We start from the raw sequence: 18,416 nt of genomic DNA, 5'->3' as shown, positions 1-18,416 counted from the left end.
ATGAGATAATCAACCTACACAAAAGTCTAAGCATGAGGCAGCACACCGTTCATACCACAAAAGGTCTGCTCCCATTCCCATCTTTTTTTTAATATATTTTTTAATGTTTTCATTCATTTCTGAGGGAGAGAGAGACACACACACACAGCATGAGCAGGGGAGGGTCAGAGAGAGAGGGAGATACAGGATGTGAAGCAGCCTCCAGGCTCTGAGCTGGCTGTCAGCACAGAGCCCGACATGGGGCTTGAACCCAGGAACCGTGAGATCATGACCTGAGCCAACGTTGGACGCTTAACCGACTAAGCCACCCAGGCGCCCTAATTCCCATCTTTTTTGAAACAACAGTAATGAACCCACACTCACATGCATACAACAGAGTGAATGCACCACAGTAAGGGGTAGTATAAAAAACACCCACACATAAAACTTTAACAAATGCATGTTTTTTGTTTATCTAGAAGCTTCCAAGTTAAAGTGACAACATTAAGAAGAAAAACCATTCAAAAGAAAAGACAGGAGACAATTGAAATCATGATGATTTTCTGCTCAAGCATAATTGTTTTTGGGAGGAAAAGTTTGGCAATGGTGGTTAGCAGTGGTGATGGTTATGTTGTTTAAAATCTGAGGCCAAATTTTAGGCTGCGATCATCAGAACTGCTCTAGCAATAATGAATTAAGTAATGATAAAGAGAAGGTCTGGAATGTAGCAAGAAAACATGCTTACAACGTATTAAGCAGCTGGGGGAAAGAGGGCAGAACAGAAGAGAAGGGATCAGGCTTTGGGTTTTTCTCCATGTAATGTTGCCACACAGTGATACAGTAGATTAAGAGGATCAGTAACAAGTATCTGGCTTGGCATGAAGAAGTAGTGTGATACTGAACATTAGGCAAATTTTGATCAAAACCAGGAAGTCAGACACTTGAAAGGAAGGACCAAGAGTCTGAACAGAGTTGAACTGAGCCCAGCCCGCTGAGGGAGGTGGCAGGCTTGAGTCCCAAATCACAGTCACCAGGGACCACAGAGAACAACTGTCCAAGAAGGTGAACAAGGCTTCAACAGTAGAATTTATACTCCATGAACACCGTTACTGGGTGAGGGGTTGGAGGGGGAACACATTGCAGGCTCCAGTTGAGTGGCCTGGTCTACTTTCCATTATACACAAGAGTAATGAGCAGATCTCCCAAGAGAAAGCCCCTCATCCTGTGCCCACATTTTTCTAGGTGGGAATATATAAGGCCTGTGGAATTCCATCCTCCATGATTCTTCTTCCAAAACAGGACTTGACAATGTCTGCTGTTCATGATGGCCCCATTATTTTGCCTTGTTTATTGTGATTTTTTAGTAACTAAGATGAAATATTTAAGCCTTTTTAAGTACATGTTAGAGTTACATGTAATCAAGGAGAGAGAATTAGGATTTAAGGCCAAATAGCTCTGGGTTCATTTCACATTTAGATTGAGTTCTATCTTGACCACTTACTGCATGACTTCCTGCAAATATAGAATCTTGCTCTGGGGGCGCCTGGGTGGCTNATAAAAAAAAAAAAAAAAGAATCTTGCTCTGAACCTCAGTTTCTTCATTTTACAGATGAGAAAATAAAAGCTAACTTTCAGCCTTGGCATGAGGATAAGACATCATGTGTCTAATGTACTTGGCAGTGAGCCTGGTACACAGCAGGTGCTCAAGAGATTATTTTATTATTATTAAACAACCCAGTGACACATGCAGCCATATGTACTTTGAAAGGTTTATAAAAGGGCACACTGTACTTTCAACACATAGGTATGAAAAACAAAAGGTAGAATATATATTTGAAGCAAAAATAAAACCAGGCATCAGAAGCTGTGGCCATCTGCTCACCTAAGCACATAAGTAGAGTGGGGGCTAGGGAGATGGTTAAAGAACAAACTAGGATTTTTTGCCTACTTTCAGACATCTCCTATTATCTTCCATTTTAGGCATCTGTTTTAGTTGAGCTATAATCATCATGATGTACAGCCACCTAGAACTTTATTTACAAATAATATTTGTAAAAATTTCTCTGAAGATGGAGCTCTTTCCCCAAACATAAGTCAACCCCTCAATCTTCTTTTCCCACTCAAACTGAAAGCCAAAAGATAAGCTGTCTGTAGAGAGCACTTGTCCTGTGACTGTTTCTTACTAATCAGAACCTGAGGTTCTGATGAATCTGAGGCTAGAAGAAAGAGGATGGGAGTTGAGAAAGGAACAGAGGATTCCATGAAGTAGACAGTGATGTGAAAGAACACATCTAAACACAAGACCGTGCAAACACAAGAGCAGAGGAAGTTGGATTTTCACAGGTAGAAAGTCAGGTAACAGTAGAAGTAACAGGATTATTAGAAGAGGCATGACACATAAGGGTTGTGGATGATTCTAAAAACCAACATTCAAATCTAAGGCAAGAAAATGATGTCTGTGATTTCTGGAAATAACTGAATAATGGCAACCACAATAGGTACATAGTAACCATGACTCATCTTGCTATAGACAGCCGAAGAGAAAAACTGTATTATTTTTAAGTATTGAAGTATTAACAACTAACACATTTTGAGGAAAGAAAGCTCAAGTGCAAGATTTAAAGGTTTAAACTCCTGTACCAACCTACCATGAAGGAAAGAAGAAAAGAAGAAGAAAGTACAACTGAAAACTCTGGGCCTCAAGTCCCTATCTGAAACTCTTGAAACCAAAAGTATTGAGAAATTTATACTTTTTCATATTTAAGGAAGTTAATAATAATGCAAATAATTCCATAAACTCAGTAAGATTGTGGCCAGCACCCTGTACTCAAATATGTTCTTTTCTGCCATGAAACATACGCATATTCACACTGAGAATATGTGTGAGAATCAAGCATCAAGTTAGTTTGGGCCAGATTTTGTCACTAAATCAGTTATAAAAAAACGTTGGGTTTTCCAAGTTCTCTGGATTTCAGAGTTACAAGAAATGGCTTGGGAACCTGAATTTGGTTTGTCTCATTTTTAGGTAAATGTGAACTGTACCTAGATTGAAATTTTGCTGTTCCTTTTCACCACCTCTGGAGTATCAAAATGTTTTAAAAAATCCAACTTTTAAAAATATAATCTGACATCAAGCATTATCCATTTCCCTCTCTGAAAAATTATATCAGTAGGTTGCTTCTCCCCTACAGAATACAATGATTAAAATCACTATGTACTGTCACGGTTATTCACACAAGAAATATCTGTTCACAATGTGATAGGACACAGCATTTCTTGATTCTCCTGAACTTACAACTGAAGCCCCTGGTTATCCGTCCTGAGGAAGGAATTATCAAGCAAACCTTCTCACATACCTGGTGTGCCCTCTGATGTCTTTATCCCCATTCTACAGCAATACTGAGCGATCCCATAGTCAGCAATCTTTGCAATGATGGCAGCATTGGGGTACAGGGTGAAGAGCAGCACATTGTGGGGCTTCAAGTCACGGTATATAATCATGGCCGAGTGGAGGTATCTGCCAGAAGACACACAGGCAGAGTCTTCAAAATGTGATTATACTATTACCACTTTTGTCATGATTTCTTTAAATATGTACACCCATTATCCAAAGCATCAAAAATTCTGTGCTAAGTTTGACCCCTCAAAGTGAAAAGATACGTAGAAGGGAATGAAAGCATGCAAGCCAAATATTACAAAATAACTTGTGCTTTTTAAAACCAAACAACAAACCAACAAAAAAACAGGTCAATCCTGACATGTGAGTGATTTAAACTTTAAGGCACAGTCAGTTTAACTAAAGGACCAGTTTTTGGTGAGTTTTCTTTCATATGTTAATAATTAGTAAAAAGGAATTCTGAATTCTCTCAAAGGTCATATGACTATTCTAATCAGTTTAAAATGTAAATATGTTAAATATGAGTTGACAGGATTTTGCTGTAACTCCCTAAAGTAACTTTGTCACCACCTTTCCTTACATATTCACAAAGTTCAAATTTTCACCCCCAGCTCTGTCTTCCTGACTCCACGGTGCCAATTTGCTATAGTTCTCCATGTGATATCCCAGGCAAATTAGACCTACCTTGAAAGGACAATTTTTTACAGAACTTACTGAGGTAAATTTAAATCCTTTGTTTGTTTGTGACTTTTGGTTTGGGTTCATACTGTACCAATAAATATATACTCCATTACCTAATGCCAATCACTGCTAGAGGGATTATGAGCAGAATGGCAGCAATACTCTGAACCTTCCATTGCATGATGGCCTAAAGGGTATGTATCATTTAATTGCATCAGCTACTGCAGAAGTTTCTTTCTCTTCCAGGATGTTGTCAGGACATTTGACGTTAGGCCTACTCATTTCGCTCTACATATTTTTGGCTGAAAAATAAGATAAATGTACTAATGAAGTTGACCTTAACAATAAGTAATGGACTCGAAAGAAAATTTACTAAGGGCTTACTGAAAGGCCATTAGCTACCCTTGCCCTGTTGAAGAGAAAAGCTGGGAGATTAAGAAGAAAAAAGTTAAAGCCAAGTCATGCATAATTGAATAGCATCCAAATCCTTCCTAATGCAGTCCTCTTTCAGAATATTTATAGAACATAGACTCTTTCAGAATACTTCTCAAAGGTTAAAAAAAATACTTAAACTTAATTTGAAATAATGTCAGTGGGAGGGAAAGATTAACTGGGTTAGTTAAAATGTTCAATTATAAAATTTAATCTTAAAAAGTACAGTTTTAATAGCTTCTAATAGACTAGCAAAATAGCTTTTGATATATTAACAAGTACAGAGCTTGCCTTACTGAAAATAATTCAGCTGTAATTTATGCATTATATGACAATGAGCATTGTCAAATATTTTATTAAAATAAGCCGGTCTAAACTCAGTTAGTCATTCTTTAATTGGGATTATCATCAGGGTTGCTAAGAAACTCCTTTCTTTATAATTAAAAGTAAACTTTATCTCATCCTAAATAGAATTAGTCTAAAAATGAGATGCATTCATTCACTTAACAAATCTGTATTGGGGGTCTATGAGGGCCAGTCACTAGGCGATATAATAATATCCTTATATCTTATATATCCTTATACCCGTGCTCGTAAGCAGTCACAATCTAGAAGGAGAGACAGGTTATCAAACAAGGCTGCAGAAATGCGGTGGGTATCAAATGTCAGGAAAGCCAGAGGGAGAAAAACAGAGGTAAAGAGAGCAAAGCAGACTCTCCCATTAAACTCTAAGTTTTCAACCTTGATAGGATAACACACATAATGTCTGCCTTTTCCTCGCCAGCACCTAACACAAAGTCCTGCATATAGCCAACCCAAGAAACATATGCTAGAGAGGCCATCTATTCAGAGCTTCATTGTGGAGATGGTATGTGAGCAAATTCTACAGGAAAATGAATACTCTAGGCAGACAAGTGTGTGAAAAGAAGAGTGACAAATCCAAAGAAAGACATGGATGTCAAGGAAAAGTCAAGACCCTCAGAATGATTAGAATGTGGAGTGAGGGCAGTGGGAAGGCAAGAGACTGGAGAGAAAAGCAAGAGGCATACACAAAGAGTTTTGATGCTCTGCCAAGGAGTTTGCATGTATTTCACAAATAACTTGGGGAACTCCCTGGGAATTTCAAGCATAATTAGATTTTTATTTTAGCATAAATATTCTGATAATTCCCTAGAGGTACTGGACCAAGGCAGCTGTAGTGGCATAAAAATAAATGAATTGATGAAACAGATAATGTGAAATAGTCAAAGACCTGGTGGCCAAATGGATACTCACTTTTGGGAGGTGAGGGGCAGCCTAGATGTGACTACAAGGATCTTCATCAGCAAGTGGGAGACACAAGGAAAAGAACAGATTCACGGCAGGAGGAAGCAGCAGAGAAAGTAAACTCAATTTTGTAAATAATGAACCATAGAAGCTTATGGGAAATACTGGTGACCATATCTTCATAGGTAATTGAGAATTATGATAAAGAGCTCTAAGGAGAGGACTGAATTAGAAATGAAAGCTAAGAGTTGTAGGAAATACTGTAAGACTATGTAATGCAAAAAAAGGTTTATATATCTTTCTAAACAGCTTTATCACTTCAGGGACTCCAGAGGAGTGTGACTTTATTGTCTCTCTCTACTTCTGTTGTTACAGTTCTACGCTGAAATTTGCAGAGACAAATGTTAACGCTGAATTTTTAAAAATATACTTAGTTCTGGCAGAAGACTGAAAGCTACTGAAATCTACTAGCTTCCTGTGGTGCAAGATCCAGAAAGCTGTCTTGGCATTAGGCTGAGATGAAATCAGGTGAATTAAAGGAAAATATGCTGACATTTCATTTATTTCATCAGAAACTGCAAGAGTTGTTATTTAAAATCTCAGAGAACCAAAATAAGTTACACCTTAGAGGTGAGGTCTTTCAGATGGTGGTGAGTCAAAGACAGCAATTAATCATTTTATAAATAAGCATTCTGGGAATTATGTGTTAGAATTAGGGAAAAACTAAGATGTGGACTTAGGAAAGTGACTGATCCCGCTCTGAAATACACCAGACGTTGTTGCCTGTTATCTAGATTAATTTAACACATGGTTCCCCCTGGTGTTCAAAAGCAGATATACCAACCCAAATCCAAACTCCTGCAATACTGTTTCACGAATAATCTAGATGTTTTTCGGTAGCTTCCAGACTCTTTCCGAAAAGGAAAACCTATTTATTTTATGTGCCTGTTATATTCTCTATATACTATTAAGTTATATCTTCCTGGTTTGGTTTTATTTGTTTATGAGCAGCGTTCCTTGCCATCCATTCCATTTACATTTCTGGACACTGCCTGAGAGGAACGGACACAGTATTTCAGAAGGGAAGGAAGAGAAAGAAATTTGCATTCTCTGTGTGGCTACATGTGCCAGGTATTCCTTCCTGTCTCCTATTTCCCTCTCTCCCTACTGCCAACACGTATTTACTGACGGTTCACCATTCCAGGTGCCAGGGATACAAAGGTGAAGATGGCAAGTCGTATCCTGGCCCTTAGATTCTAGCAGCAGAGACCGATAATGAACACATTCTTTAAAGGAAAACATAAAGAGTGCTACAGGTACCAGAGAGACTTAAAACAGGCAGGGACATCCACTCTGAGAGGAGACCTGAAAACAACGAGAAGTGCATCAAGAGGATTCTCCTGGTCCAGAGAAGAGCTGGTATAAAGTCCCGAGTGCATTCGAGAAACCTCAGAGAAGCAAGTGGTTGAGCACAGCGACCAAAGAGTGAGTTAGGAGAGGGTTGATAACAGGATAAAGACTTGAGCCAATTTCCACGCAGAAAATCCACCTGGTTGCTGCTATATGAAGAGGAATATGAGGCACAGGTGAGAGCGAGCGGGCCGCTTTGACCAGGAACCATGACGGCGGCTCAGACGCTAAGGATCAGCAGAGAGGCTGTGAGAAGTAGCTGCGTTAAGATAGGTTTTAATGGCAGTGCTGAAAGTATTTGCTGAAGGATTAGGTGTGGGATTTGAGAGAGAGGAAGGAAGGAAGGACGACTCTAAGGTGAAATAAGTGCCTAAGTGGAGATGAGGCAGTGGAGGAGAAGGAAATCCAGACTTTAATCTGGGATGTCTTCAAACATCACAAAAGCCTTTGAAACGTCACACACTGTATTACTCACAGTTTACAGACTCTAACAGACGAGTTTCAGAGGTATAAAGTCACAGGTATGTGTGTGGAGCAGTGACTTCTCCTGGTTCCTCTGTCTCCCAAGACTGTGGCCTCTCTACTCTCCATGCTGCCTCCCCTAGCACTCCCCTGGTGCCAGCTGGCTGCAGGGTTGGGTGCGCCTCGGACACACAAAGTCACCCCGGTCCCCTTCAGAAATACGGACCAACCTTTCCTTATTAGAATTATCCATGATAGCTGACGCTTTCCTTGGCCCTGTGAAATTTAACCTATATATTTTTTTTTAGGGCAAGGAGGTCACTATAGGGTTAAGGATATGAGCTCCAGAACAGGTTTCCTGGGTTCAAATTCTTTTTTAAAATATTTTATTTTATTTATTTTGAGAGGGAGAGAAAGTGCAAGCTGAGGAAGGGCAGAGAGAAAGGGAGAGAGAAGGAATCCCAAGCCGGCTCTGCACTGCCAGTGGAGAGCCCGACACGGGTCCCAAACCCACGAACCATGAGATTACGACCTGAGCCGAAATCAAGAGTTGGATGCTTAACCGACTGAGCTACCCAGGTGCCCCCAAATTCCACTCAACTAACCAGGACATTATGCATGGTCTTCCTGTTCAGGGAAATGGTAGCTTTTCCCTCAAGTTGTTTGTGAAATGTTCCTGGGAGACAGTGTTACTGGAAAGTGCTGTTCTCCGAGCCTGAGAGCAAGTTCAGGCTCACTCTTGTCACACGCTGAGTAGAAAACCACATGACCTAATTAATTACCTCAAGCCATCAGCCACATGTAGCGCGATCCTGTGCTGTAGGGTTCTGGTGAGGCTGGCTTTGTCCTGCTGAAGCAAGCGGTCCAGCGAACCCTTGGAGGCTAACTCCATCACCAACATGCGAGGACGAATCCCAGCCGCCAGCAAAGATATTAAACTGGGGTGGTGCAGGTGGCAAAGGACCACCAGCTCCTGCAAAGGTAAAAACTCACTTAATAGCACTGTAGCCCCAGTACCTCCTTCCTTATGTGTCTCAACACTTTGAGTGTGGCTTTCTCTGGGTAACTGGATTATAACAAATGTTCCATTTCTTCTTCAATCTTTTTTTGTATTTTCCACATATTCAGGAATAAACAGCTTGTTTTAAAAATCTATTCTGAATGAAAATGTTAAGCTCTATCTTCCCCTATTGCTTTGCGCGTTTCAGAACATTTAATGCAGGGTCAGCACCCCTGCGTGGTCACTCGATCAGGTCACGTCAATCTTATCTAATGAATCCTAGTGAGCCACAGAGGCCTCGTCAGGCCAGGCTTCTGAGCAGCCGCTACTCATCAACTGCAACTGGCGTGTGGGGTACCACCTGCCTATCACTTCTGGTTTAATGACTAGAAAAGTCTACTGAGGGTGTCTCAGCCTGCGGAAATATATGGTAACATATATGGTATCCCTCCTCTTGAGACTTCTCTAATAACTTCCAATTACTTTTGGATTAAAACCCTATGAACTAACACAGCCTTCGTGGCCTGACCTGATCTAGTCCCAGCCCATCTCTTTCTGTGTCCTCTCCTCTTCATGCGGCACCCTTCTGCCACACTGGTATTCGTTCAATTCGCCGCACATGCCCAGCTCCTTCATTCCAGCCACAGGGCCTTTGCCCCTGCTGATCTCTGTGCTCTGAAACCCCTTCAAACTTCACAGGGCCGAAGGCTTCTCATCATTCAGATCTTAGCTCCAATACTCTTACTTTTCCAGAGTGACTTGCCGTGAACTACTCTCACTAAAGCAACCCCCAGCTGCAGGAATCTCTCTCCAAAAAGTCAGGGATACCATTTTAGCTTGAACAGAGTGGTCTCTATTCTGATGTAATCCTCTATCTAGACCACAGCCTGTGAGACTTTACAATCTCCTTGTGGTTTGTGAATTCCATATATACTTTATTCTGCATATTTCACTTTACTCTGAAACCCTAATTTAGTTGAAATTTATAGCTCATGTGATATTAAATCGCTTTGTGTTATAAACTGTGATTTCTGTCTACAGAACCTCTGCTTTTTAAAAGCCAGCTTCAAAGACGGGGAGTATCAGTGCCAACTGCATTTGTCAGGAAACTGGAGTGTGGAGAATTCTGCAATCTGAAGAAGAAAGGCTGAATACCCTGAGCGGGGATTTTCCAAGAACAAAAGCTTCAGACTGCAATCATATTTCCTTAGTGGATAAAAACCTTTTTCTTTCTTTTCTTTTCTTTTTTTCCTTTGCCTCTGACTGATTAGCCCAGTTGGTTAAAACTGATGAGAACCAGTCAAGTTAGGTCCTTTTTCTTTCGTAGGCATGGACAGAAACTGAATACAAATTTTCCATCCTAGAAAAGCAGCTCACTGATTTCAAGAGAAAGGGGCAGGAGACTAATAGATCAGCTCCAGTTCATGACCACTGGTAGAATGACCCTCAAAATACAGCATCGAACACTGAAGTGCTTTCCTTTTTTTTTTTTTTAAGAAGCACATTGTGTATGTTCTATTGTTACTGTTTATTCTATCATTTCCTTGGTTCACCGAGCCGCCTACACACTACTCAGTCCTGTATACATTCTTCGTGTTCTTATTTCCAACAGGGTTCCTTGAGCACACTGAATAAAATTTAGAACATACACGGAAGACTAATAACCAAGACTGAAAAGTCGATCTATATAACCAATTGCCTACAGATTGAAAGAGATTGTGCCCAGATTCGGTTCATAGACTTGCTTCTACATATAAAATGTTTATTAACTTATTTGTAAAGCCACAATGTAACTTTTGGTATGACTAATAAAATTACTCCAGGATATTTTACACAGACATGGAATTATTTTCATTATCTATAATAACTAATGTATGGTAACTGTGGTTTTTTTTTTAAGTTTACACAGGTCATTTAGTTCCAGACTTAGGCACAAATTATTTTTTTTAAGTCAGAGTGAATAGATTCAAAAATATAGTTGAGTTCTGGCATAAGATTACAGAATTTGAATTAGATTTACCACTCTTCATACCCTCTCTCTCCATCAGGAAAGACTCAGAAAATAGAGTAAATCCTCATTGGTACTCAAAACCAGAGAGTGTACTGGAATGACAACGCTGGGTTTGCATTCAATATTCACTCACTTTTCTTTCTTCCTAAGGGTACTGTGATTTTTGCTGAGGCATTCAATCCTCACTCCAGGACCCCATGGAGTGAGGGAGAACTGACTCTAACCCCAGCCTCAGGAAAAGGTGGGAATATTCTAAGTAATAGCATCCACATTACCACAGAGACTGGTTAACACAGGCACAGCACTGTCCTGGACATAAGTGCTCATGGAGAAAAGAGCATGTGATATAAGTGGAGCCAAGAGAGATTTTTAAACGGGCCACTATGTATAGGATTTGGTTCCTTTGAAATACAGGACCTAAAATGAGGTACCTTCTTTTCTTCATACTTGAGGGAGGTAACTGTGAAGCCCGAGATGAGAATTCTCAGAATACTGTCTTTTCTTTGTTTTTCAATAGGAAAAAAAAAAACCTCTTTTATTTTTACTCCATAAAGAGGGGACAAAAGTGGGATTTCATAACTAAACTCCGGTGGACTTTGGGGGTAAATGTGGTCATTCTGCATTTTCACAAACACATGCAAAACCAGAGTTCCAGGTTAACATGTCTGATTTAATGTAATAATACTGGATTTCTTACTTGTCTTAACAGTCGAAGTGACGTGTGTTTATTGAAAATCTTCACAGCCACTTCTTCTCCTTCATAGGCTGCTCGATAAACAGATCCAAAACTGCCATCACCTTTTGAAAAGAAAAGTACAAAGCACTTCCATTAATCTGTCCAAGCAGAGAAGCTAGATAAATTATATCGGTTGTAGTTACATATGTTTTATACACGAAGAGAAATCTGACCCATGTGTTTCACTGAATCAAGTCTCCTTGATGCTTCCTCTTCCTTCTGCTGCTGTGTGAACTACGATGCACCTGAAGTTTTTGTTCCAGTCCTTCCCGTCTTCCATCTACATACTCCTCACTCAGTTACGTCACCGACTCCCTGACTTCATCTATTCCGGTACACTGAGTGCTGCTACATGTGAATTCACAGCCACAAGCCACCTTCTGAACGCTATCCTGTATTTACAGTTTTGCAGTGGAGACCACTGGCATGCCCTTCACGTCTCAACCATGCTCCATCAGAGCCACGTTCATTATCTCGTCTCCAAACTAGTTTTTATTCCATCTATGTATCTGATTTAAAAAAAAAAAAAAAACAACTTTTTGTGGTCATTATGGCGTCAAAACCAAAAAGTCATCTTAGCTCTTTGCCTTGTGCCTCCTTCCTGTTTCTACTCCCTGGGTTCTTTCTGCTTAGACCATGGAGGTGTCCTGAGTTCATTACCTCCAACGAAGTCTACCTCTCCTGCAAAATCAGTCTCCCTATAATTAACACGCTGATTGTGACACTTTCTTGTTCAAAACCAAATTATTTACCCTGCCTTCCTAATAAAATCCTAAATCAGGGACATACCCAAGCTGTAGCTCTGAATCTCCCCTGAGGCTCTTCTCCTGCCTTACAGCTCATTCCCTAGGCTCCAGCACAATAGTTTTCTGGGTATGGGCTGCACCGGACATCTGCAGAGGTTTCTAAAAATACCAATGTCTGAGTCCACCCTCAAAGATTCGGACGTAATTAATCACAGGAGTTACTGGTCATTAGGATTTTTCTTTTCTTTTAATTCCCCAGTTAATAGTAATGAACAACCAACAAGGGTTGAGACCAACTGTCCTAGAAAACTGGAAGAGCCCAAATCTCCTGAACATGCTTGGTATCTTCGGGCTTCCATGCCCTTGTGATGCAGTTACTTAAAGAGCCTTGCTGCTCCATCACCTCAATCTCTGTGGTGTTTATCAAGTCTATAAAGCACAATGCATATTGAGATAGCAAAGCCAGAGAAACCGACCACGATCAGCAACATGGGCTATTACTCCTCACTGACATACAGTATAGCCTTATTTGTACAGTATTTATGGTTCTCATACAGTATTTGGAAATATAAGCACTTGGTCGACATAAGTGAATGGACTCAGAAAAATCTACAAAGAAATACAACTTGTTGAGACCTCTTATGTCTAAGTGGTGAAATAACACATCTATGGGCAGCTTAGATATTTTATACTTTTAAAATATTTTGTACTAATTGTGTATTTTAATCTCTATGATAAGTATATGTAAGCATATATTATTTTATGTTCAGGAACTATGCACATTAAATATATAGTCATAAAACAAGTCCATTAATATTCACAAGTCTATTAAGAGGTGTCATATACTAACTGCTGACTCAGAAGGAAAGTGTTAACTGAAGACTTGAAATTCACTCACACCCTACAAGGAAAATGGAAATGAGTGACCTCTACCATATTACCCTAGTGTAAGAATAATGGGGAGTTTCTGATTATAAAATGTTTTTGTTTATTTAAATATTTTTTAATGTTTATGTATTTTTGAGAGAGCGAGTGAGTGAGCATGGGTACGCAAGAGCAAGCAGGGTAGGGGCAGTGAGAGAAGGAAACAAAGGTTCCAAGCAGTCTCCCTGGCACTGTCAGTGCAGAGCCCAATGTGGGAATTGAACTCATGACCTGAGCCAAAGTCAGATGCTTAACTGACTGAGCCACCCAAATGCCCCATAAAATGTTTTTGGAAAGATATATCTCATTTATTTATATCAGTGATTCTCAACTAGGGTGATGTTGCTCCCCTATCCTCACCCCCTACCTTTTGCAATGTCTGGAGATATTTCTGATTGTCACACCTGGGGAGTGGGGTGAGGAGATACCATTAACATCTAGTAGGTAGGGGCCAAAGATGCTACTACACATCCTCCAATGCACAAGGGCAGCCCCCATAACAATGAATTATTCAGTCTAAAATGGCAACAGTGCAGAGTTTTAGAAACCCTGATCTAGATTGTGAATAAACATGAAATTTATGGGTCTATGGGGCATGAGATTAGAGAATGAGGAGGTACTTATGTAAACACTTTGCTTGCTGTGTAATTAATGAAATACAGAACACAGGTCAAAGATACAAACTTCCAGTTATAAGATAAATAAATACTGGGGATGAAATGCCCAGCATGACGACATATTGAAAGTTGTTAAGAGTGTTAATCCTATGAGATCTCAGCACAAATTAAAAAAAAAATTGGTTGTTTCTTTTTCTTTTATTTTGCATCTAAATGGGATGATCAATTTTAACAAAAGTCAATGTGGTAAACATTTCATGATATATGTAAAGTCAAATCATTTGCTGTATACCTTAAACTTCTATAGGGCTGTATGTCAATAATATCAATAAAACTGAAAAAAAATCCCACAGGTGCTACAAAAGAAGCTTTGTGAACATTTCTACATTATGTTGTTCAAAACTGTCCATTAATATGAAACTCATCTTAATGCACTCATAAGGTATTTTGGGGAGCTTTGTCTGATGGCTTGAGGCTCCTTCAGAGAAAGAATACACATGTCTGGTACTTACCTGAACCCTCTGAATCACAGGTCAAGTTTGGTGTTGGTTAAGATCTGGGATTTGGTGTTGACTATTCAGCAGTTTGTATTAACCCACTACTACTAATATATTCATTTCCAGAGTTCCAAACCATTCAAATTCTTTCTAAATTTCTTGATGTGAAGAATAAAGGTACCAACCAATTTATTTACCTTTACAGGTCATGTTCCAAATTTTGGACATTCTCTGTTAATAATTTTAATGTACTGACATATTTCAGGCATTCTTTGTGGAAATTTAATTAAAATGAAATGTATACACACACAACAACCAATATTCCACAAAGTAAAGCTGGATCTGTCCTTAAATACTTTACATTAAATCAGTGCTCTTCATAGTTCCCAATGACTCTCAGGAAGGCTTAGGACTTGAGTATGTCACCAAATTAATGCTTCTGAATTTTTAATCACAAATTGTTTTATGAATATTTTTATGATAATTCATGCCTGTCATCCTAAGGAACAAGAAGTATTCTTCCTTTACTTATTCTGTTTCTGAGACTGAAAAATGAATGCATTACACAACTGAGAATCTCCTTATCTCCCTCTCCGCCTTTTCTCGCACTTAAAGCAAATGCAAGGATATATTTCACAAACGTGTGCTTTTATGGTAGCCCCATCCTTATCTCAAATCTAGTCTATAAGAACGCGTGCAAAGCAAATTCCTTATGTGACACGTTACTTTACAATATATCATGCCCAAAAATCCATTATAACAAATATATATTAAGACACTAAAAACTATAATATAATTATATTTGAATATATTCTAGATTATAAGGAAAAATTACATCCTAATTTTTATTCTCAAACCAACAAAAACAGTTACCTAAGAGAAACTCCGGAGCTTGTTCAAATTCCAATTCATCATTATTCAACATAATATTTCTAGGCAGGTCAGCCAGAATTAAGTCAGGAGCAATTTGAGATATAGGAATGGTGAGCCTTGGTTGATCTGGATTGACGAGAAGGTCTCCTGAGAAGTACATGAAACATTTTTTACAAGCAGACTTTGAAAGATGTACATAAATGTGTGCTTTGGACTTACAAAAATAATCACATTTCCTACGATTTCTAATTGCACTGTTAGGTTATCTTACCAATCCCATTTTTCTCTAAAAAATTTGAGAAAGTTTTAAAGGTTCAATTAATACATACCTACTTGGAATGATAAAAAACTCATTCCTAGGTTCGCTCACTAGAAACTAGAATTCAGAACTGCCTTAGACTATCTGACATCTGACTAGGAAATAATCTATCTTACTATATTATCTGTCTTACCACATTCATGGGGGCACTTATTATATGGTTAACAAGTTGTCAGTTATTTCTATGTATCATCTATTTTATTTTTATGCAAGTATAATTAATATAAAGTATTATATTAGTTTCAGGCATACAATATAATGATTCAAAAAATCTTTACATTTCTCAGTGCTCATCATGATGAGTGCACTCTTAATTCCCTTTACCTATCTTAGAACCACCAGTTTGTTCTCTGTATGTAAGTGTCTGGGGTTTTTGTGTCTACTTTTTTTTCTTTGTTCATTTGTTCTGTTTTTTAAGTTCCACATGTGAGTGAAATTATATGGTATTTGTCTTTCTCTGTCTGACTTATTTCACTTAGCATTATACCCTCTAGGTCCATCCACATTATTGCAAATGGCAAGATTTCATTCTTTTTATGGCTGAGTCATATCCCAGTGTGTGTGTGTGTGTGTGTGTGTGTGTGTGTGTGTGTGTGTGTACACATCTTCTTTATACAATCATCTATAGATGGACACTTGGGTTGCTTATCATTACTAACCATCTAGGAAATGCAAATCAAAACCACATTGAGATATCACCTTACACCTGTCAGAATGACTACAATCAAAAACAAGAAATAATAAGTGTTGGCAGGGATGTGAAATGAAAGGAACCCTCATATGTTGTTGGTAGGAATACCAATGGGTGCAGCCACGGGGGACAACAGTATGGAGGTTCCTCAAAAAATTAAAAATAGAATTACCATGTAATTCTGTTATTCCACTACTGATATTTACCCAAAGAAAATGAAAACATTATTTTGAAAAGATATATGTATGTTTACTGCAGCATTATTTACAATAGCCAAATTATGGAAGCATGAATCATTTATTTTAATCCTTGTAACAGTTCTATGAGATAAGTTTTAGCATTCCTTTTTCACAGATGAGATTATGTTGCTCAATGAGCCAGTATCAAACTCTCAAACTAAAAGTTTTCTGAATCTAGGACACAAAGGTCTTATTGGTAACAAATATAATACAGCTTTCTCATCACTATAATTGAATGCAATATCCTCTAACTCATCCTTGAGGGGTAAGAAGAATTTTTACATTCATTACAAAATTCCACAAATACTAAAAGGATCATTTATTTATTTATTTTTTTTAATTTTTTGATCTCTTTATTTTTTTTTAATAGTTTATTGTCAAATTAGTTTCCACATAACACTCAGTGCTCATCCCCACAAGTGTCCTCCTCCATGCCCATCCCCCCCTCCCCCCACATCCATCAGTCCTCAGTTTTTGTCAGCATTCAAGAGTCTCTCATGGTTTGCCTCTCTCCCTTTCCCCCACCATTTCCGCCCTAAAAGGATCATTTAAAAACGTATCAAATCATATCAACACTACCTTCTTCTGCTTTCTTCATCAAGTCATCAAGTAAGATTTTTTGATGCTCTTCACCATCATTAAAACTATATAATGCCCACTTCTTCAACAGAGTTTCTCCTTCACCACAGATATCAATCTCCAGTAACCCAGGAAACCATTCTTCCATGAGAGAATCAATGTGGTCCACTACTTGGCCCAAAAGAATACAGCCTACATAATCCAAAAAAAGAAATCATCAGCACTCTATCTGAACCTCGTCATGTTGCAAAGCTATAAAAGAGGATCTATACGTATATGTATATGTGTATATATATATATAAATATATATAAATATATATATATTTATATATATATAAGTTTAGATTTCTTTAGTGGTACAATTCAAAGTCAAATTAATTTCCTTACCTTTTCTACAAGAAGGAACTGTAATTTTTAAGAAACTCTCTGGGTGATGGTCTAAGACTTCAGATCCTACCAGACAATAAGCTTCAGGAGACCAATTCAAGTAGATGCCTTGTCGCCAATACATTCTGTTTGGGCGAAGTGCTCGTTCTAAAAGAAGTTTAAATGGACCCAAAGTGGTTACTCATTAACTACTCCATAAATTAAAGGGGCAGAAAAATCACTGCACATCCCGTAACTAATAGAGCTATATTTGTTTTGAAACAAAGCATTGGAATCACTGTCCTCATCCATATCTATTTTACATGAAATTAAGTATTTTCTCCTTAATTTTGCAATGAAATAAAAAAAACGCCCAGTTAGTAACCTATGAGAGATTTCAAGTTCATAATGTTAAGTAGTTTATGTTTAATGGAAGAAAGAGAATAATAAATAAGTTCTTATAACTTTTAAAAGGAGGTTGCTGGCCATGCTACAATAAAAACTTCCTGAACGTTTCATTTTAATGCAATGTAACTACTTATATACTGATCAATTGCAAGCAAGATAAGGCTTATTTCAGAATACAGTAACACCTCCATAAAGCTGCTTTTTAATCCCCCAAAATGACATTTTCCCTGTGGAGTACTAAGATCTCCCTTTCTTCCAGAAGGAAGAGCTGGCATTACAGATACCCATTTTTATTCTTTCTTTCTTTCTTTTTTTTTTTTGCAAATCCCTCAGGGACTCTGCAGCAGAAGAGAGCTATTATTGTTTCTACACTGAACGGTATGAATGGCTACGACCTGTTACCATTGTTAAGTAAAACTCCTTGACTTTTCAGTGATAGTCATTTCTAGTTTTCCTTTGTGTGTGTGTGTGTGTGTGTGTGTGTGTGTGTGTTTATACACCAATGACTCCTAGTAATCTTACTTTCTAAAATCATTGTTTCTAGTCTACTCTGGCTTGGAAAGCAAGACATTCATACTTATTATAAATGTGTCTAAAATAAAAACAAATAGGCTTTGAGTGAGCACCTGAGAAGTTTCCTTTATGACAAACTGCATGACGTTATATAAGCCTATCTGTCTTTATCTTGGCTACTCTGAAGTCTTATGAGCTTCTTTTCTGATTTTCAGTGGCCTTATAAATAAGGAAACTCTGTGAAAATGACTAAGAATTTTAATATGCTTT

General features: G+C 38.3%; 1 protein-coding gene across 1 annotated transcript in view; it reads right to left on the bottom strand.

Moving 5' to 3' along the window:
- Positions 1 to 18,416, bottom strand: part of LRRK2 (leucine rich repeat kinase 2) — a 144,963-nt gene that overhangs the window by 29,605 nt on the left and 96,942 nt on the right. Inside the window, exons 38-43 of the mRNA XM_077753653.1 lie at positions 17,247 to 17,393; positions 16,860 to 17,051; positions 15,032 to 15,178; positions 11,336 to 11,436; positions 8,410 to 8,600; positions 3,336 to 3,496 (exon numbers count right to left, since the gene is read on the bottom strand). Of these exons, the coding sequence (XP_077609779.1) occupies positions 3,336 to 3,496; positions 8,410 to 8,600; positions 11,336 to 11,436; positions 15,032 to 15,178; positions 16,860 to 17,051; positions 17,247 to 17,393 (939 nt within the window). The remainder of the gene's footprint in view (positions 1 to 3,335; positions 3,497 to 8,409; positions 8,601 to 11,335; positions 11,437 to 15,031; positions 15,179 to 16,859; positions 17,052 to 17,246; positions 17,394 to 18,416) is intronic.

This window comes from Crocuta crocuta, unplaced genomic scaffold (assembly GCF_008692635.1).
Source record: "Crocuta crocuta isolate KB4526 unplaced genomic scaffold, BGI_CrCroc_1.0 scaffold30, whole genome shotgun sequence".
Lineage (NCBI taxonomy): Eukaryota > Metazoa > Chordata > Mammalia > Carnivora > Hyaenidae > Crocuta > Crocuta crocuta.
This window is presented reverse-complemented; position numbering and strand designations above follow the sequence as displayed.